This window comes from Rattus rattus, chromosome X (assembly GCF_011064425.1).
Source record: "Rattus rattus isolate New Zealand chromosome X, Rrattus_CSIRO_v1, whole genome shotgun sequence".
Classification (NCBI taxonomy): Eukaryota; Metazoa; Chordata; class Mammalia; order Rodentia; family Muridae; genus Rattus; species Rattus rattus.
In genome coordinates, this window is record NC_046172.1 from 87,241,481 (window position 1) to 87,263,128 (window position 21,648).

At 42.5% G+C, this 21,648-nt stretch overlaps 1 protein-coding gene across 1 annotated transcript; it reads right to left on the reverse strand.

Annotated features, from left to right (window-relative positions):
* Positions 1-946: 946 nt before the first annotated feature.
* On the reverse strand, positions 947-21,270 carry LOC116888621 (nuclear RNA export factor 2-like). The gene is made up of 22 exons (XM_032889918.1): positions 21,236-21,270; positions 18,566-18,660; positions 15,213-15,315; positions 14,770-14,923; positions 14,310-14,393; positions 14,060-14,164; positions 13,862-13,942; positions 13,668-13,737; positions 13,422-13,510; positions 13,206-13,313; positions 12,926-13,035; positions 11,045-11,081; positions 10,499-10,558; positions 10,362-10,417; positions 10,103-10,210; positions 9,943-10,001; positions 9,715-9,830; positions 9,587-9,629; positions 8,959-9,031; positions 8,287-8,466; positions 1,263-1,323; positions 947-1,150 (listed from the first exon to the last, which is right to left on the reverse strand). Exons 1-22 carry the CDS (start codon positions 21,268-21,270, stop codon positions 1,115-1,117), a joined length of 1,863 nt encoding a protein of 620 aa, XP_032745809.1. The 3' UTR covers positions 947-1,114.
* Between the last annotated feature and the right edge of the window lie 378 nt (positions 21,271-21,648).

The window sequence follows — 21,648 nt, forward strand, 5'->3', positions numbered from 1 at the left end:
TGAATGATCAATCTCACCTGGGATCATCTCCATTTCTTACAAGGAGAATAATGAAGGTGCATTAGGGCTATTTCCTACATGGTATGACTGAGAATTGACTTACAGAAACTTGTGTCTGAGTTCTTACAGGTAAGAACAAAGCTGGCAGTATTCTTTTATGTAATGAAAACTATCCCCTTGGTTCATATGTTATTGAAATCCATGCTCCATAACACTGTAAATGCACATAAAATCCTGCAAGTGTTAGGTAGCAGGCAGTTATACCAAACACCATGAAGTCTAAGTGTAACTTGTCAACTTGTAGGTGTGCATGTCACAATTTCGGGGCCTATAACTGGAAAACTCTGTATCACTATTAGTTGAATTTATTTGACTATTTATTGTCTAGTACAAGCATTACAAAAATGCAGGACATCCATGAGACAGGAAACAAATTTTGTAGATTTCTCACTTTTACCACTTGCTTAGAAATGGGAATTTCTAATTGCCTCTCTTTGTGAAAGGTCCCACAGAACTGTCCAAAAAGAAAGATTGTGTGCTCTGTTGTTTGGTAGTGACAACCAGTGTCTGAAGGCCCTTCTGTAAAACCTAGTGATAGAGCACCCTGCATCTTCCCTATGAGCAAAGCTTCCAGACAGGCTGGCACTCCCAATCTCCAGCCGGGTCTAATGTTTTTTTATAACACTTTTTGTACAGCTCCTTCCAGAACCTTAGGCAGAAAGCATGAGCTCTTTGCCTGGGGATTTAGTCACAATGTTTCCACCAAAGCAAACCTTATGAATCTGTTTAGGGCCAGCCAGAGGTTAAAGTGGTAGACGTTTGGAAACAAAGGTCCTGTTGGTCCTGGCAACTCTGGCTCTTAGCTGAGGCAGGAGAAAAGCACTTCAGGACATAACGAGCAAAGTAAAGCAATTCTTTATTATGAAATAACAACTTCAGAGAGAAACAGTGAAAAAAAATGCCCCTGTGGAGAGGGAGGTTCTGTTACTTGGTTTACATGTAAATTTTGCTTTTTGGCCAGCCAGGCCTCTATTCTCAGGAGTGGAAAAAGCCATAGAAAGAAATAATGTGGACGAGGAGGAATACTATATCCACACGATGTCCTTAGTATCCTTTATTTGAAGAATTCCTTTGGAATTTTGCCCTCATTCTGCAGGGAAAGAGTTAAAATGTCAATGTCAGAAGAGCCCTGAATTTGATCCCTAGTCTTGCTGAAAGCATAGAAACACCCCTGTTTTACCTATTAGATTCTCAGAGCTCACCTGGAGGGCAGTGAAGGCCTCACCCGCTTTGGTATAGTCCCATTCGTTATCTTCAAGGCACCTGGGTGACAGAAAGAACACGATCAGCTAAATAGATACAGAAAGCACCTTCGATGGAATCCCACACTGCTTCCTGAAAAATGCCCTAAAACAGTGATATATGGTCCCTTACCATATATCAGCATAGAAGAAGCTTTAAATAATAACCTTAGAGACAACATTATTCTAAGCAGTGAAAAGCTCAAGGTACTAAGATCAGTGGGCTAAATAAGACAAGGGTGTTTACTCTTTCCACCTCTTTTGAACACAGGTCTTGAAGTCTTACCCAGAGCTGTAAGAGAAAGAGGTAAGGGGATGTAATTAGGGAAAGAAAGTGGAAATGGGACTCCTTATTTGTACATGGTATGATTCTATATCTAAGGGAACACACTAATGATTCAACCATGAAAAATTCTTAGAATTAACAAATACTTTCAGCAAAGAGGCCAGATACCAAACCAACATTCTTTCAAAATTCTTAGCCTTCTAACATATCAATGTCAGACTGAGAAAGAATTATGGGAATAATTCTATTAACAACAGACACAAAAATAACTTGGAATGTACCTAACCAAGAAGTGAAATACATGTAAAATGAAAACTTAAGAACACCATAGAAAAAAACAGTGAAAGAAACTAGAAGGTAGAAAGACCTATACTTACGAATCAGAGAAAAGAGTATTGTGAAATATGTATTCTACAAAATGATCTATTAATTCAATACAATCCCAATAAAACTTGCAACTCGATTCTTCACAGAAACAAGAAAAGCAATCCAATTTTATATGAAAATACAAAATCCCCTGTATAGCCAAAGCAAGTCTGAGCAAGAAGAATAATGCTGGAGGCATTACCACACTTGACTTCAAGTTATAGTAAAAAAACCAAAATATTATAATATAAACATCAGGAGACTGGCACAAAGATAGACATGAAGATCAATGGATCAATAGAATAGGAGAGGCTCAGACTGAACTCCATGCAACTACAGCCACCTGATGTTTGCTAGAGGTAAACAATACAGATGGAGAAAAGAAAGTTTTCTTCAACAAATGGTTAAAATCCAGAAAAACTGGGTATTGACTTATAGGAGAATGAAACCATATTCATCTTCTCTCTCGCATTCTCTCTCTCTTTCTCTCTCTCTCTCTCTCTCTCTCTCTCTCTCTCACACACACACACACACACACACACACACACACACACACACACACCTGGCAAAACTCAAATGGATGAAGGACATCAATAGATAACCTGAAATCATCAAACTTCCAGAGAAAAAAGTCCGAGCACACTACAGGATACAGGTATGAGTAAGAACTTTCTGAATGGGACTCCAAGCAGCTCAACCAACAATTAACAAATGGAACTCTGTAAGATTAAAGTTTCTGTAGAGAATGGAAACTCAATTGAGTAGAGAGGCAGCCCAAAAAAAGGAGGAAATATTTGTCAGCTATATATCTGACAGAGGATCAGTATCAAAAATATACTAATACAAAACAAAACAAAAATAAAAACCCTGAACATCAAGGAAACAACCCAATCCCAGTAAAAAAAAATATTGCTTTGGGACAGATTAGAAAGTTCTCAAAATAAGAAATCTTCAATCCTACATAGAACAGGGAACAAAATAATCACAAGAACTAGAGGGAGGGAGTGATTTGGGAGGGAGAGGAGGGGGAGGGAAGAACAAAGGGGCCAGGAAAAGATACTGGAAGGGACAGGAGAGAAGTATAGAAGATAAGGGAATTGAATAGAAACATGTAGAAGAGAGGAAGGCGAACCGGGACAGCCACTAGAAAGTCCCAGACTCCAGGAAGTAAGAGGCTCCCAGGAGCCATTGGCAATGGCTCTAGCTAAAATAACCAACAAAGGGGAGATACAACCTGTAGAGACCATCTCTAGTAGATAGCCCCCAGTTGAGGGATGGGGCCACCCAGACATCTCAAAAATATTAATCCAGAATTGCTCCTGTCAAAAGGAAATGCAGGGACAAAGAGTGGAGCAGAGACTAAAGGAAAGGCCATCCAGAGACTGCCCCACCTAGGGATCCATGTCATCTGCAGACACCAAACACAGAAACTATTACTGATGCCAAGAAGTGCATGCTAATATGAGCCTGGTTTGGCTGTCCCCTGAGAGGCTCTGCCAGAGCATGACAAATAGAGATGCTGATGCACACAGCCAAACATCAGACTTAGCACGGGAACCACAATGGAGAAGTTAGGGCAAGAACTGTAGGAGCTGAAGGGGTTTGCAATCTCATAGGAAGAACAGCAATGTCTCCCAACCAGAATCCCCTAGGCTCCCAGGGACTAAACCACCAACCAAAGAGTACACAGGGAGGGATCCATGGCTCCAGATACATATGTGGCAGAGGACGGCCTTATCTGACATCAATGGGAGGGGAGGAAGCCTGATGCCCCAGCATGGGAGGATGCTAGAGGGGGTGAGGTGGGGAGTGAGTGAATGGGTAGAGGAGCCCCTCATAGAGGCAAAGGAGGGGGGATCAGATGGGGATTAATTGGGGGGTAACTAGGAAGGGGCATATCATTTGAAATGTAAATGAATAAAATGATTAATAAAAAAGAAAGAAAAAAAGAAATGTTAATGATTAATGAATACTTTAAAAACTGTTTCAATACCATTAGCCATCCTGGAAATGCAAATTAAAATTAATTTGAGGTTCTATTTCACCCCGCGCAAATTAATCATTACCAAAAAATGTCAAGTGATGACTGGTGAGGTTGTAGGGAAAGGGAACTTCTATTACCTTTTTGTGGGATTGTAGACTGGTGTAGAAACAATGGAATCAGTGCGGACATTTCTCACAAAATTAAAAATGTAAATTCCTTATGTCTCTGCTATATTGCCCCTAAGCATATTATCAAAGAACTTCATACCGTGCAATAGAGATACCTGTGCATCGGTGCTCATAGCAGCTCTATTCAAAATAGCTGAAACGGAATCAACCTGGATGGGTCCATGTACTGACAATGCAAACATGGAACCTATCCACAATGGAAGTTAGGCATGTTAGACTGATGTGACACAGGCCCAGAAAGACCAACTCTGTCCATTTTCTTTCCCACATTTGAACTTACATTTCTGTACTTAATTTTGAATGCCCATAGAGAACAAGGGACACAAAGTGGGAGAGATACGGCAGGGATTTGAAAGTAGAAGAGAATGCTGGCTATGAAAAGGCCTAAATGGGGCTGGGATAGAGGGCTGGGGGAAATAAAGGTGGGAAATTAATGAAAAGTAAGGATTCGAGGGAAAAAAATCATGTACAACTCAGTTACTTGAAACTAAAGATATAATTTAAAATTTTGTTTTTAAAATTTTTATACTGATTATTCTATGTGTATGTGTGTTTGCCTGCCTGCACGCATGTACATTGTGTGCATTCCTGGTACCTGAGACGGACAGAAGAGGGCATCTCGTTCCCTGGATCACAGTTACAGACGCTTGCGAAGTAACTATGAACCAAGCATGGACTTCAAAATACAAGTGCTGAGCCGATCTCCAGCCCCTAATTTTAAATTTGTAAGTTAAAACAGATTAAAACCACTGGGAATGGGGCTACACTGCATGGAAAATGTTGCATCGTAGTTTCCTATTAGACTAAAATCTTCTACTTTGGGCAGAAGCTCATTAAGACACAGAATGTTAAAAAGGAAGCAAAACGACGGGATAGTATAAGAGAAGGTGATCTTGTGAACTGCACTTCCCTCCTGCCCAAGTCCATGTTAGCATGTCTATTGTTGTTGTCCCTGTTTAGCTCATGTTTAGGCGGGCAGTCATGATGGTGAGATAGGTGTAGTTTCTGACATCCCTAAAAGACACAATCTCGCACAGCAAACTAGCATTTCTGTTGGCTCTTAAAATCTTTCTGCCTCCACTTCTGCAATGATCCCTTAGCGTTATATGCAGGCAACTAAGAAATGGTGAGAAAGGGAAAAATAGTCAGACCTGGGAAAATAAACATTCAAGGAACATACAGAATGAGTAGGTTGTATTGATGTATTTAGGAATGCATAGACACACACACACACACACACACACACACACAGAGAGAGAACAATGAGAAAGAAAGGCCATGAATTTGAAAAAAGAGAGCAAAAGGGAAAAAGTGAGAGGGTTTGGAGGGAAGAAGAACGGGATGGGGTAAATGGTGTAATTATAATCTCAAAAACTAAAATTATTTTAATGTGAAACATAAACAACTCAGTAGCTTCAGAACATCACAGAAACTGACCAGATTCACCTGGACCCTTCCTCCTCAAGCCTACATAAGCACTAAGGACTGCTAAGAGGCACTCTGAGACAAGCTGAGCTGCCTAGAAGTCACTCAGACCAGCCAAGTAGCCTGGAAGAAGAGATGAGCTAAGCTGCCTAGAAGTTCTTCAGCCTCTTGAGCTGCTTACAGGTTGTGGAATGCACTTTAGCTTTCCTGCTTTTGTGAACTGCTATCTATGCTCGCATAGGTTTTGGCCATGCCACTGTATGAGTCAGTTATGCTGTGAGTAACCTCTCCTCACCTAAGTTCCTGTTTAAAGAATGTTACTGAAAAAGAGCTTGAGGGGCTTGCAGCCCCACATGAACAACAATGCCAACCAACCAGAGCTTCTAGGGGACTAAGCCACTACCTAAAAGACTATACATGGACTGACCCTGGGCTCTGACCTCATAGGTAGCAATGAATAGCCTAGCAAGAGCACCAGTGGAAGGGAAGCCCTTGGTCCTGCAAGACTGAACCCCCAGTGAACGTGATTGTTGGGGGAGGGCGGTAATGGGGGGATGGGGAGGGAACATCCATAGAGAAGGGATGGGGAGGGTTGGGGGCGGAAACCAGGAAAGGAACGCAATCGAAATGTAAACAAGAAATATTCAAGTTAATAAGATGAAAAAAAAGTGGTAAATAAGTTGGACTTGGTAGTGTCATTACTTTGGCCTGTCACCAATTCCATATCTGGAGTTTCTTCTTCCAAGGTTTGTCTAGTTCACAAGAATCTATCCTATAACTTGGACAGATTTATTCTAAGTTATTTCAGGACAGAACTGTTCAATTCAGTTCTGTGACTATGATCATTAACCTGACTTGTGAACTAGACACACCTTGGAAGAAGAAACCCCAATTTGGGAACCGCTTACATGAGATTGGTCTATAGGTATGTTTAGGTGGCATTTTCTTGATTTTAATAGATGGAGCCAGGGTTAGCCCAGTAAAGGCAATCCCATCCCTGTATGGGTGGGCCAGGGTTGTACAAGAAATCAGGCTAAGTCTCTGATTGGGTCACAGCCTTCACGTTACTGCTCTGTATTTCCATGATGACTGACTAATGTGTAAGCCAAACAAGTCATCCCCTCCTTAAACTGCTTTTGAAAATGGCATTTATCACAACAGTAGGAAAACAAACTAGGATAGTGATCCTTAATCTTCATGTGTCTGTATATTTATACCTTCCTTCAGGCTTAGGAAGTTTCCCATTATTATTTATAAGATTCCCATTCCTTTGTCAGCAGAGAAAATGCCTTTCTGAACACCAATAACTCAAAAATATCTGCTGTTTAGTACTCTCTCAAAGTTCCCATAACTTTCTCCATTCTTCACTATTTGCCCCAGCTCTATTTTTCATGTTAACTAACTGTTCTGAATGTTGTATCCTCAAATTCTTGCCATCTATCACATGTTAAAGTTTACTGAAGACGCTCACAAACAGATGCAAAATATGATCAAAAACCAAGCATTTGTCGAGTTTCTCTTAAGAGTATCGAAATATTTCTGACTTTATGATTATTTAGCTTACTTGAAGCAAGTGTTAATTTTTTTTGTATCTGGAAGTTATCCTATAATGATTACTGCACAATGGAGGAGAGGTGATGGTAGTTGTCTTTTTTACTTCTGTACTAATACAGTTCCCTTTGTTCAGTCATGAGGCATTTACATAGTGTTAAGGGGTATGGGGTGTGGGGCTCTAACAAGCACTCAGTTTTACTGAGGAAGGACTGGTACTTGTTTTCAAATCTCAGTTCTGAACTCTTGCTCAAATGAGTAGTCCTATGGATGGCATATATGACATGGTATGGGGTTTGAGTGTAAATGGCTTCCATACACTTATATATTTTAATGCTTAGTCACCCTGGAAGTGGAATTGTTTGAGAAGGGTTAGGAGGTGTGGCCATCTGGGAGGAAGTCTGAGCTTCAAAAGTCTCTCTGTAATCTTCAAATCAAGATATAAAGCTCTTAGCTACTACTCCAGGCCGATGCCTATCAGCTTTCTGCTATGATGATCATCATGGAATAATCCTCTAAAATTGTAATCAAGACCCCAATTATATGCTTTCTTTTATAAGAGCTTCCTTGATCATAGTATTTTTTATAGCAATAGAACAGTAATGAAGACACATGGGCTTTTTATTTCCTGTTTTATATGATGCTTCTTTTCATCATTTTGTTATAGTAAAGGCGGACATGATGGTTTTCCACCTGATAAGTTCTTAACCTAGTCAATTGGTGCTGGAATACTGTTCAGCATGTTTGTGTGAGTAGATATCAGTGGGAAGACTTTGTTTATCTGTTAGACTTCCCTGCTCCCCCTTAGAGTTTTTGAGTACTTGTTCCTCTTTATGCTTGTATAAATGAAACTGTTTTCTTAATGTAGTTTTGGTATCTTTAATATTAATACACGGACATACAAATTATTGCATTATTAATCTTATATCCTAAAACATTTTGAATTTTTTCACTTCTAGTAGTTTCTTATTGCATTCCTTATGTTTTTCTATATGCAACACAGATGTTGTGGTGTTTCAAAATCCTTTTCAAATATCAGTATAAAATATCAGTATAAATTAGTATGTACATCCTAAACTCACTTTGGGAAGAGAAGTAAATATTGTAATTATTTTTCCAATTGTCTGCATAGTACCATTATTCACTTGATCCCTCAGCCCATTTCTGTGCAAACCCCATACTCACTTCTGAGACCAATCAAGTTTCATTCCAGATTGCACAGAGAAAGACTTCACCATTTCCTGCTGCTCTGCAGAGAGTAAAGGCTTGAGAGAAGTGTCGGGTGCAGGCGACGATGTGAAGGCCTTTTGTATCTCTTTGGGACTGGCATTCCTCACAATCAACTCATCGTTCATGATGCAAATTCTGAAGGAAAAATGGACAGTAAGACAAGGAAAGAAACGGATAAGCTTACATTATCAATGGCAATCCTGTATTAACCGCCAAATACTAACCATATTGTTTCTACATTCCATCTGTGCCAGGCTCCCAACATCCTTGTTTGGCTCTGTCTACCCATCCCATATAAGGTTCAACCTTTTAAAGAGCAACTTGACTAGAGTTTCGAATTTTACCCCAATGTATTTACCCTGTACAACAAAGGAAGACCCTGAATCAGAGATAAACCCCATTGTCTTGGCCAATGACACAACATGTAAATATCCTATCAGGAAAGAACCTAGAATTCTGATCCCAAAGTCCACACTCTCAAACACAAAGCTTCACTGTTGGATCTATCTATCTGTTGGCCTTCTAGAAAATAGAAAATTGAAAACACCCTGAGACCCGCACTATCGCATTGCCACACTGCTGGCTTTGGGCAGGTGCAGGAATTTCCAGAAGCAACACAGCACAGACCTTGACTCGCTGCAGGGGATAGCAATGAAGATCCTTGTGAAGGCACGGATGCAGCCTTGACGTTTTCCTTCCACTTCAAGGACAAGAAACAGTGTTTTCTTAGATTAGCGCTTTACTTACATACTCAAACAGCATTCTCAATTCGGGGTCTTATACTGCAGGGGTCAGAACTAGTCAGTTCTTGGCCTAGAGTCAGGAGGATATGGCATGAATGGGGAGGGCAAGAAGGGTAATACTTCATTCCCATTTGATGTGTGTCTTACAACATTTTGAAGCCTGGGATAAATCCCTTCCAGTGTTCAATTGGTCTTTTTCACATTTGTCACATAGATGAGTTTAATTAGTCACATTTTACAAACAGAGAACTGGAGATGTTATGAAACTGGCCCAAATCTACAGAATACAGAGTTGGAATGAGAAGCCACAAGCCCCATGGTCTGGGTTCCTTACCTGTTAGCAATTTGGTAGAAAGGCATGGACAAAGTCAGATTAGAATGGTTTGTGGGCAGTAGAACATGGAGGAGGAAAGGAAGGGTACAGAATGAGAGAAACTGGACAACTGCTCGGTGGTGCCTATCTAGTGGAGGAAGCACAGGGGATCTAGAAAGGGAATTCTACAGATACTCACCTTCCTTGAACAGTCCGTTGACAGAAAAACAGAGCATCATTTCCTGATAAAGGGAAGACAGTATGAGCTATGAGCTCAGGATCCTCCCTCCCTCCAGATTTCTGTGTCTGACCTACAGAGGTACTCACCGAGTGGAAACACAGGTCCACCCAGAAAGAGCAAAGATCATGCTGAGTTTTTGGTAACAAGCTAAGCGAGGTCACGATGTCATGTTTTGTGTGCTTCAGCAACTGCACTCGCATGTCTACAGAGGAGTGAAGAAGCCAAGATCACCAGCATGACAGAGCCTGGCTACTGATCCCGAAAACCGTCCCCTTCAGTCCCTTACCCCGCCCAGTCCTCTCCATCACACTTACTCGAGTCTTGCTGTTTCTTTATATCTCTGTTATATTTTAAATACTCTTCCAAGTTGTCCCTGGGGGAAAAGAGGAAGAGAACACCGTGTTCTCTATAGTACAGGCACTTTCTAAGGGGAGGTACACTGTTCCAGAATAGAGATTGAGTTGTGATACTCACAGGTCTGGGTCACTGACATTGAAAGGAACGGACAGGGAGAAGCAGGCCTGGTCATGGTAAGCATCAAGGAGACGAAGACGATCTCCATTGTCATAAAACAAGTAGTACCTAGGAGGAATAAGGAGCAGAAAATACAGAAGATATTATCTGTGCAGTTTGAACCCTAAGAGACCTGAAATAGGCTATGGGCAAAAAGGGATAATGCAGTCCAACTTGGCTCAGATTCCCCGACTTTTCTTGCAGTGCAAGGGGTACTTACTCTTTCAGAAATCGTAGAACTAGATTTTTTATGAGTTCAGTTTCGTTATGGGTTTTCTGAAACAGAAAGTCATTTCAGACTATGTATCTAACAAAGTGTCTTTTGGAACACCACACATCCTTCTTGTCCTTTCTCACCTTGCATAGCTGGGGGGCCTCGACGTCCATTCTTGTTGGTACCATTAACTCCCTGCCATCCTGAAGAAAAGGAGGAGGTTAGCAGTGTATGGGTAAATAAATGGCACTGGCTTACTATGGAGATCCGGAGACCCAAAGGAAAATAAAGGGTCAGAAGCAGGGTTTTTTTTTTTTTTGTTCTTTTTTTCGGAGCTGGGGAACGAAAACAGGGCCTTGAGCTTCATAGGCAAGCGCTCTACCACTGAGCTAAATCCCCAACCCCAGAAGCAGGGTTTTAATTGCTCTGGAAATTCCCAGGGGTGATGTAGTGAGGCTCTGCTTGACAGGGTGTGTGTGTGTGTGTGTGTGTGTGTGTGTGTGTGTGTCTGTCTGTCTGTCTGTCTGTCTGTCTAGGGAGAAGACTGATACGTTTTTTCAGGAATCCACATCAATTAAAATGGATAATGGTGGGATGCAAACATGTAGTGTATATGAAAACCAGTTTTAGGGCATGTGTGGAGTTCATTTGTGAGTGAAGTGAAGACATTGTTGAAAGTGGAAACTTACCAGACGCAACAACTTGGGAAATAGGTCTCGTACAGCACTGTCAAAAAAAAAAAAAAAAGCCAAAAGATGTTATTTGCAGTTTAAATTTTGTTAGCTTTATTCTTGTGGAGGCTCTGCTTGTCATCCTCCCTCTTCTTCCCCCTGACTATGTCCCACCCACAATGCACTGGCCACTTCTCCAGGGACAGAAGCCACATTGGGGGACTATGGTCCATTGCTTCTTTCCTCTCCTTGCCTGTATCCTTTCCTCAGAGTACCCATAGAAGGATCTGTAGGGAGCGAGGCACTGGATAGCAACCCATGGCTCTGCAACCTTGTTAGGTATGCAGTGTTTTTACAGGATGCTGAGACAGGGAGTGAAGGAAGACAGGCTAAGGACTCAAGAAAAAGGAAGGTGGAGTAGTGGCACCAGAGATGGAGTTAAAGTAAGGTGAGGGAGATATGAGATATGAGGGAGAAGGGGAAATGATCTGTCTGCCCTGGTGCTAGAGGTCAGGGGTTACTGTTACTAGAGAAGTAAAAGGCTCCTCTGAAGCAATCTTTTCCTCCACCAGCCTTGAGCTGGGTCCAGGGACCCAGAGCAAGGACTTTACAGTACTTGGTGCACTGAAAGCAGACTCTATGTTTTTCCTATGCTGAGCTTAGTATGGAATAATGAGATTTCTTAGGGGCAGAAGTTATTTCTCAGGAGAAGATATGAAAGTCGAGTCCCCAAGCTCAAAACAGGATGAAGAGCTTGTGGCCAATCCTTATGGTCACTTCATTCTCCTCTGAAGATCCCTGTGCACCTGTGCCTGTCACAATGGGAGTCTTATCCTAGGAGTCAACTAGCTTCTCTTAGGCGGGATGCTAGGTAGGATGATGAAAAAGGTAGGTAGGTAGTTTACTTGGTAGGTAAGGAGGGAAAGAAGAGAGAGAGAGAGAGATGGAGGTCTCTGAGGGCCTGTCTTTCCATCTTTCTAGCCACTTCTGCTCTCTGTTCCCTGGTGACAGCCCACTTCTGGATCCTTACTTTAGGGAGTTCACATTTCCATTCAAGGAGGGTAGAACTCCCAACAAGAGGCCAGAAGAAGCAATGGCTTATGTTAGCATCACCCAGGGTTTCAGCCCTCAGCTTAGAGCAGGTCAGCCTTCAGGGCAGCCTGGGACAAATTAGTTGTAGTTCAGGAACAAGAACAGAAGGTTCCTCTTAGGACAGGAGAGGAAGGATGGTACCATTGCTATGAGGCATTGGAGGATTCTGGAGGAATCTAGATGTTCTGACAAGTGGAAAACAGCCCAGACTGGGTGAAAGAGAGAGAGGCAGGGAAAGAAGGAAGGGATGTCAGAGAATAGCTGAGCATATACAGAGAAGGCAGGGTCTGTTTTCCTCCCAGAGGATCCGAGGTACATACTCTTGCAAAAGTACAGAACAAGAGGAGCTCAAGCTATCAGTGGCTAATGATGCTTGTAATGATGTCATTAGTTTTGATTTTGGACGTGACCTAAAGTAGAATCACCTGACTGAAAAACTGACTAGGTTGGCCCATGGCATGTCTTTGAGGGCATTTCTTAATTGAGTTGATGTGGGAAGACCCTCCAAGAACATAGGTGGCACCATTTCATTTGCTAGGCTTTGGACTGGGTGAATGAAATTGTGAACAGACACTAGTATGCATCCATTCATTCTTTGCTCTCTGCTCTTAAGTGTGGATGTGATTATGACCAGTTGCTTCAAGTTCCTGCCACTAACGTTAAAGCAATGAGGAACTGCAGCCCTAAACCTTGCAGGCCAAATAAGCTGTTTCTTTCTTAAGTAGCAGTTTATTTTATCACAGTAATGAGAAACAAAACTAAGACTCTGGCAATGAAGGGGAAAAGGACTTAGCAGCTACTGTGTACCTTATATACTCAGAATCATTCAAGTAGCAGTTGCAGAAGGGGTTCCCTTCTAGCCACAGCTCTTCCAGCTTCAGCTCTTTCACCTTCTCCAACTCAAAGATTGACTTCAGCTGAGAAAGATGATAAAGAATTGGTAAAACTGTCACAAGCAAAGAAACCTTGGGGCCCAGTATGGGCAGCCTCCACCCTCCCTCAGGGTCTCTGCCTGCATCTTATCACCCTGCTCTGCATCACTACCCACGATCAGCCCAACTCACAGTGCTCCCTTCTCATTTCTCACTTTATTCCTGGAGAGGTTCAGAATCTTAACTTGAGGAGCCTTCTCTGTCATGTCAGATAGCCCATCCAGCTGGTACAATTTGTTGTTTTTCAAGTTCAAGGACAACAGCTTTCAGAGAGGAAGAGTGCAAGATATGGTTATTACTCTGGTGCCTTGGGGACATTTCCCCCTCCATCCCATCTACTTTAAAGCAATGCACTAAATCTATGGCCTCACTTCAGGGATATTGCTTTCAATGATCTGTAGTGTGGCAACCATGCAGCTTCTTCGATTCAGCATCATGTCAATATCCTTGTCCATCAAGTCTTCAGAAAGTGGAACAAAAAATAGTAGAAGTCTCTCAGGGGTCCATTTGGACCAGCACTGGTACAGACACCCTTCCCAAGTTACCATCCCTATGTTTTTCTCTTAAGAAGATACATCTACTCTCACATGACCAAGAATTACTTTAGGCACCCATACCCTGGTCAAATCGGAACTTCTCGAGGTCCAGAGCTTTCTGGGAGGCGTCGTACCGTTTCATTATAGATATCTGCAGACAGAGGTAGAATGGCTCAAAGGCTCTGGGATTTATAGTGTCCCAAATATCAAGGAGTAAGAGGAAAAGGAGATGGGTCTGGGAAGTGGACACATAACATGTCTCGCGTCTGCATTACCTTCAGATGCTCCATTTGTTCTGATGAAAACTTGTTTTGCACAGAATAGGGCACAACAGAAGGAGTGACAAAGAGAGAAATCTGTAAGAAGAAGAGGAAGATGAGTACTATGATCTCAAATTGCAAAGGTGATGCTCAACCCTTGGCCAGTTACCACCCATTCCAGGACTAGGTACAGAGAATGCTGTTAGTACACACTTTTCTGCTGGTTTCATCACAAATCTTGAGGTTGACATCCTTCAGTGCAGAGGCAATCTTGGCATCCTGAACAAAGAACCGGGCCCGATTTTTGTCATAGTGGAACTACAGGCAATGAAAGGAAAACAAACAAACAAACAAACAAACAAACAAACAAACAAACATGTTAGGAGCCAGCGGCTAACTCCTGCTGAGCCAGACCTCCCTCCTCTCTTCCCTTGTGTCTCGCTGGCTTCACCAGCCTTCTTACATCAACAGGAACGAAGGGCACAGTACAGAGGTTCTGGATTGAATTTATTAGCCATGTCTTCTCATACTTTCTCCCACTTGGAATCTGAATTTACAAATAAAGAATAGGAGAGAAGAGAGACACCACGAAATTAGGATGGAGAACAGACTTAACTACTAAGTAATCTTTCTTGAACCCTTTACCTAGTGTTCTACCTAGCTTTAAAGAACTTCTAGAAGGACCTCTGACATGGTTCTTTGTTTTCTGTGCTAAACACAGAGCTTCTAGAGCAGTGGTTCTCAACCTGGTGGGTCAAACAGAGCTTTCATAGACGTAGCATATCAGATATCCTGTCCTAGATTCATCCTGTCTCCGTGCAATAGCATTTCTTCAGGTAACTGATTTGTTTTGATCAATGTGATCTTCCTTCTTTTAGGATTCCTAATAGTCTAGGTAATGCAAAGCACAATAGGATACTCACTGTGACCTTATACCATCTCTCTGTGGCTCTCCTTTCAGCATACAGATCCATTTCACACTCCTCAGTTTTTCTATCATTCCACACAGTAAGATAATACCGGTCCTCATAACTGTATCTTTCTTTCCTCCTTTTCAGTCCCATGGCATATGGAGTACTAGGAAAGAGAGAAGCCAAGTAGCTATAAATGCTAAGAAATTATTTTATGAATTGTCCCCAAGGTAACAACATGGCTAAAATGAGAGTGGCTTAACTAGTATTCAATCCCTAGTACTCTTTAGTTTCCCAGTGAATGAAGACCACAGAGAGTGAAAGTGTTGCGTAGTCCCAGGGCTGCTACCTGCCAATTGAGCTACTTGGACACGTACTACTTCGCAGTGCTCATGGACTCCCTTATTACCGTGTTTTTATTATTTCTCTTGGAATTTTGAAGTGGAAGCACATACCCAGGATAATTAAAATGATTGTTCCTCCTGTCAAATTTATGCCAGATATAATTCGCACCTCTCTTTCTTCCTTGAAAACCACGGCGATGATTCATTTTGTATTCTGAAATCAGGAACAATACAAGTTTGAAGATACGTCACCATGTTTAGTATAATAGGAACAATTTATTATCAACAACTAGATGAACGCGTTTTCCCTTCAATTAAAAAAGCAACACTACTTTCCACATTTCACCTACCTTCCTCAAATGCCAGGTTCCTCATTAAGTAAAAAAAAAAAAATCAGGAACTAGGGTTAATTTATCAATTTTTTTCCTTTTAGGGGTCATTTTGATCTGGAAAGGGCCCCTATAATCTCAACACGTGAATGCTTCTGGCAGCAGTGTTGAGTTGAGACCATCAACACTGCAATTGCTCTGCTCTTAAGGACCACAGACATTTTGGTAGGCAGAGGAAGATGCCACCTGAAAATTATCTTACAGTGATAATTCACGAGATACACCGAGTTGAACAAGTGTTATGGCACAGAACTACCAGAACAGATGTTTAAGATAATCAAGAGAGACAACCTAGTGCCTGCTTTTAGTTTAACAACACAAAAAGATGTGCTAAAGAATAAAAGAGTTATCTGCACCTGCTCTCCCTGAAGCCAAGAAGCCCAATATGAAAAAGAGAGGCCTCCCTGACTGAATAAAAGAATAATATGTCCAGGTCTTAGAAACAAAATGCAATATCAAGCCAACTAATTTAGGATCTATTGTTGGTCAATGACTATAACATTTATCATGAAGTCAAGACCTCTATACTAAGGTATATGACTAGTATTATACCATAAAGTAAAAAAGATCACCTCAACTATCTCTTCTACAACCCCCAGTGGCACAGTGGGGAGCAAAATCTGACCTGCTGGAAACACGGCAGGGAAGCTTGCTTAGGGCTTTATATAACAACCAGTCCCAGCATGACAGAAACAAGTTCACCATGCAAAGATGCTAGAACTATCAAGAGAAATCACCCCACTCTGCTGCTTGTGATTACAATTCCTCTGGTTTCATGTCCAGCCCTGTTGTAGGCTGTTTGAATGACCTGTCTGACCATCTACCTCTAGTTCCTGTGGACTACACTGAACCTCAAGAAGCTTTGCTCCTTCTTTTCATCTCTTTGTCAGTGGCCTTTTAAACACTATCTGGGCCCTTCACTGGCCATACCTGACATGGAAACATGTAGGTGAATCACACTATTCTTCCTTTCCTCCATGACAATTTCTCCATTCTTACCTTCAGCCCAGTAACAGCCTGGTAACAGGTGCCTCTGTACCTACTTCAACTTCATTCACTGGAGACTTCTACTCTTGGTTTAGACCAAGGGTTCCCCTAATGCTTTTATCCCAGATAATTCTTTGCCTTACCATACCCATTTGAAGGATCCTCTCTTCCCACCACACCTCCATTTCCTGCAGACTCTATCACTACATGTGAACAGGATCTCATTACTTCTGGAAGCCTCTCTCAGCCTTTTCCCCCTAGTCCACTTTAATCTCTCTCTGTTACTCACCAACCTGCACAAGACCTCCCTACCGGACAACCCACAGCCACCAAAAAAAATATAAATGGAAATTGGCACATCACAACAAGAAAACCCAGACAATCATAAAGACTTTCTTTAAAAATCAGTATTCTATATCCTAGTAAGATCACGCAGTGGGAAGGGGAAGCCCTTGGTCCCACAAGACTGAACCCCAGAACGTGATTGGGGGGGAGGGCAGCAAGGGGGAGGATGAGGGGAATTACCCAAGAAGGGGAGAGGAGGGTTAGGGAATGTGGTCGGAAACCGGGAAAAGGAATATCCTCAAAATGTAAATAAAAAGAAATATCAAGGTTAATAAAAAAATTTTTAAAAATCAGTATTCTAACTAAACTGGAAAAAATCTAAAATAGGGATAAATTTCTTTGGACATAAATAATTTACCAAAAGTTAACCAAGATATGAAATTTAAATGATTCCATATCTTCCATGAAATGAAACAAAAATTAAAATTCTTACAACCCCTCCCCCCACAAAGAAGAAAAAAAACCTCAAGGACAGAAGGATTCAGCACAGATTTCAACCAGACCTTCAAAGAGGAATTATTGCTAATACTCCACAAATCATTTTCATGGGACTATACTCCTAGATGAAGAGCTACTGTAAATTAAAGACTTCTGATAAAGGAAGAATTAGTCTTCCCTAAGGATGAGCCCCCTAAGTGGCCATCCAATACCAAATATTCAGCTTCAATAGGCATATACATGCAACAATAAACAGACTCAGCAAGTTGTTATAAACTTATTTGCATATGTACAACAATATTAATTTTAGAAGGTTGTGGCTATGAGAGAGTGGAGAAGGGCATGGGGCAGGGTTGGATGGAGAAGAGGGAGGGAGAAATTATGTAATCATATTTTAATTGAATAAAACAAATTTAAAAAGGCATTGCTAATAGTTATGTACTTTCATCATATGATGAAATTTTTATTCAAAAATTAACCATTTCCTGCTGAGTTTTTTGTTTTTTGTTTTTGTTCTTTTGAAATTCGTTTATTAGCTATATTTCTTTACTTACATTTCAAATGTAATTCCCTTTCCAGGTTTCCTGTCCATAAGTCCCCATTCCTTCCCCTCCCCCTCCCCCATACAGATATTCCCCTATACATCCTCCCTTATTGCCCCCATATCCCCCCTGCATTGGGGGGTTCAACTTTGCAGGACCAAGGCATCCCCCTTCCACTGGTGCTCTTACTAGGCTATTCATCGCTACATATGAGGTTGGAGCCCAGGGTCAGTCCATGTACAGTCTTTGGGTAGTGGCTTAGTCCCTGGAAGCTCTGGTTGGTTGGCATTGCTGTTCATATGGGGTCTCAAGCCCCTTCAAGCTCTTTCAATACTTCCTCTAATTCCCCCCAAGTGGGTCCTGTTCTCAGTTTGGTGGTTTGCTGCTAGCATTGACCTCTGTATTGGACATGCTCTGGATGTGTCTCTCAGGACAGATCTAGATCTGGTCCCTTTCAGCATGCATTTTTTTAGCTTCATCCATCTTATTTAGTTTTGGTAGCTGTATATATATGGGTCACATGTGGGGTAGGCTCTGAATGGCCATTCCTTGAGTCGCTGCACTAAACTTTTCCTGCTGAGTTTTTAATTAATGGATTTTTTAGCTGAAAGAAAAAGACCAAGGTAAATGAAAACTAGTGTTTTTGAAGACCACTATACTGTATCAAACATTCTAAATACAAATAAATTTGGGAAAATATTCCTTTATCACATTCCATATTACCAATAATTTATAAATTTTTATAATAGAAAAGTCCCTTTACCTGAATGACAGTGTGTCTCAGGTCTCTTGTATGGTAGATCATATCGGTGTTTTTGTGTCTCAGAATTAGTGTTCTTCAGAACAATCATGGAAGGCCTGAGAGAAGAGCACAATGAAACTGGTTTATTAAAGCTGCATGCTAATAAAATAGCACAAATTAAATATTTTATGTTTAATACCATATTTATTTCTTATTTTATTTTTTAGACAGCTTTTCTTACTATGTAACCCTGGATGGCATGGAATTCAGCATGTGTACCACCCTTGTCTTAAACTACCAGAAATACTCCTGGTTGGAATTATAGGCATGGGCCACCAACCATATCCAACCTCAATTCATTTAACTATCTCAAATCCCCATAGCACTAGCACTATGGTTTTGCTTTTACTCATTCCTCACTATTCTAAGCTTTCTCACTTAGAATTTTGTTTAGCATGTTTAAAAATCACACATAAAGTTATGAGAATGTAATAAAAAGGGAATGAAGTAGGTGGTGGCTAGAAAATTGGGAGAAGGAAGTGTTTGGTGGGAGTATAAAATATCTGGATTTCCCCAATTCAATGAGATCATTCCACAGACACTGAAAATCAACTGAATTTTAAGTATATATTCAGAGATAAATTCTACATGTTAATACCATAAACCATGTTATGTTTCCAGTGCTTTTCAAAGTCTCCCTTCCTCTCTTCTTAAGAAAAAGATAGAAATTAAGATTGTTTGGAACGGCCCATAGAAACTTTCAGCCTGGTTTAACAGAGCTAGATCCAGAGTAGTCAGGCTACACAAAGAAACCTTGGGTCAATAAACCAAAATAACCCCAAAGTTGAGCAAAATTAGCCAAATTCGCAAAGAAAAATAGGACATTTTCTCTTAAAGTGTAGAACTCCCCTGATGCACACAATGAAAGGAATATATAGAAACTAAGGAAGAGAAACTAAAAGGAGAGAAAAATAAAAGATAATAGGGGTAAGGACGATTTTGCATGTTTTCTCAAAGTCAAGAAGGACCAATTGAGGATTGAGGTGGGGAGACGCTCAGAGCACATGAACGATAAAAAAGTCCTAAGAGGAGTCTTTAATTTTTCAGGCTAATTTTTAAAAGTCAAAACTACACAGACAATAAGCCAAAGGACAATAAGAAAAAGATGAGGTTTCGGCTAGGAAGGCATTGTCCTGAGTCGTAAGCACCTGAGAAGGGTGTTAAAGTTTGAATTTCAGCTTCAGCTTTTAGGCCAAGGCTTTGTGGTCCGACCTCCGCCCTGCCCCTGCCCAGCTCGCCCTCCCCCTCCCCAGCCTGCCCCTGCCCTCCCCAGCTCCCCTGCCTCGCTCCAGCCTCCTCCCTAGTCCCCTCCCGTCCCTCCCTCCTCCCCTCCCTCCTAATCCCGCCCCGCCTCGCTCCTCCCTCCCTCGCCCCCTCCCCGCTCCTCCCTCCTCCTTCCTCCGCTCCTCCCTCCTCCCCCCCCCTCCACCCTGCCCCCCTGAAAGCCGGCCCCGGGCTGACTATGACGCTTCACCTACTTAGCTGGGTTGAAGACCACTCGCCTCTCCACGCTGGAAAAAACTCTCCCGCGCATGCGCCATTGGGTCTCTTCCCTCTCTCCGCCACACAGCCAGTCCTCACTCCACCCTCCCCACGGCCCCCACAGCAAGGCGCGGGCTCTGGGCAGCGTCCTTTGCAGCCCTCCCATCTAGGCATTCTCATGGCCACTGCTCCCCTACCAAGGCTAATCGCTAATCGCTAATCGCCACCCTCCGCCCCGCGTGTTCCACCTCCTCCTGCTACAGCTTGCCTCCCCAGCTGTGGCTTCCCTGTGACCACTTTGCCTCCTCACTCTGGTACCCACCCTGGTAACCCCCTCCCGCTACCTGGGTCGCTTCACCTCCTCACCGTGGCTTTCCCGTGGCCGATTAGTTTCCGCGGCAAGGCTCCCCCGTCCTTGTCCCTGCCTTGGGCCACTTTGCCCCCTCCACACGTCGCTTCACCTTCCCATTGAACCCCTCTGCTTCTTCTTTCCCCACTTTGGCTCCCCAAACCTTGCCTCCCTGAGGTGATCAGCTTTAGGTCTTTGCTTGATGGGACTTTGTCACCATCGGAAGTCTAGTTTGCCACTTTGCCTCCAGGCTTTTCCCACTAGTAGCTTTCAAACCCTGAGGAGGGTGGGTCCCAGGTGTTTTGCCAGTCACTGTCACCACTTTTATTGCTGCTCCTCTGTGGTGGACCCTCTAGCCAATTTCCCACCATCTCCTGCCTCTCATGTCCCTCCTAGGCCTCACCTCAGTTTCGCCACCACAAAAGTAAACTGCCGATGCCCACCCCACTCTCTGCACATAGGGTTTGCCTATCCTAATACATGGAAAAGTTCGGCCACCTTAGCACAATCTCCCTTTGCCTCCATGGAAACCCTTCGCCTCAGCATCTCAGCAGGCCACACTGGAGCAAACCTGTAGAACCATCTAGATCTTCTAACATAAAAACTCCCCCTATCCCACCACCAGAGAGATAGAAAAGTTCAGAACTTTAGTCAGAGCTAACCCGGAAGGAATCACACCTCTAAAGAGAGCTCTTCCTCAGATCTGCCGAAGCCGCCATCAGTATAACTAATGGCTGGAGCTCCGTACTTACTCTTCAGAGGTGTGTTTAAGATTAATAAAAGCTGCCTAGGCACCTTACCTGTCTTTCGGATCCTTATCTGGAGAGGACCACATTACTCCAACGCCTGGAGTGAACGGCTCCTCGCTCGCTCTGTCTAGTCTCCAGGAAACTGAGGCGTGCCTCGTGCTCTGGGCGTGCTTTCTTCAAATGCCGTGGGAGACAGCGTCACGGCGTTCACGCCTGGGGAGTCTTGCTGAGGGCTCACGGGATCATGGCGGCAACGTAAACTTGAAAAAACAGACTCCCACTAGAAAGTTTGGCTCAGATCACTTTTACACATTTGTCACCCTTGTTATGGTTAAGAACCCCCTGGCTGCACGGCATGAATCTTTACTACCATTTACTTAGGTTGAAACCTTGGTAGTGAGACTTTAATCTCAGCACTCAAGAGGAAGAGACAGGTGGTTTTCTGTGAGTTTGAGGCCAGCCTG

Bases quoted from the DNA above. Each gene is read 5' to 3' on its own strand.
- LOC116888621 (XM_032889918.1), bottom strand. From the start codon at position 21,270: ATGTGGTCCTCTCCAGATAAGGATCCGAAAGACAG. The intron at 9,032-9,586 runs GTGAGTATCTGT...TTGTCCTTGAAG, and splicing joins CAACGGACTGTTCAAGGAAG to TGGAAGGAAAACGTCAAGGC. The intron at 1,324-8,286 runs GTGAGTATGGGG...TCTGTCACCCAG, and splicing joins AAACTTGATTGGTCTCAGAA to GTGCCTTGAAGATAACGAAT.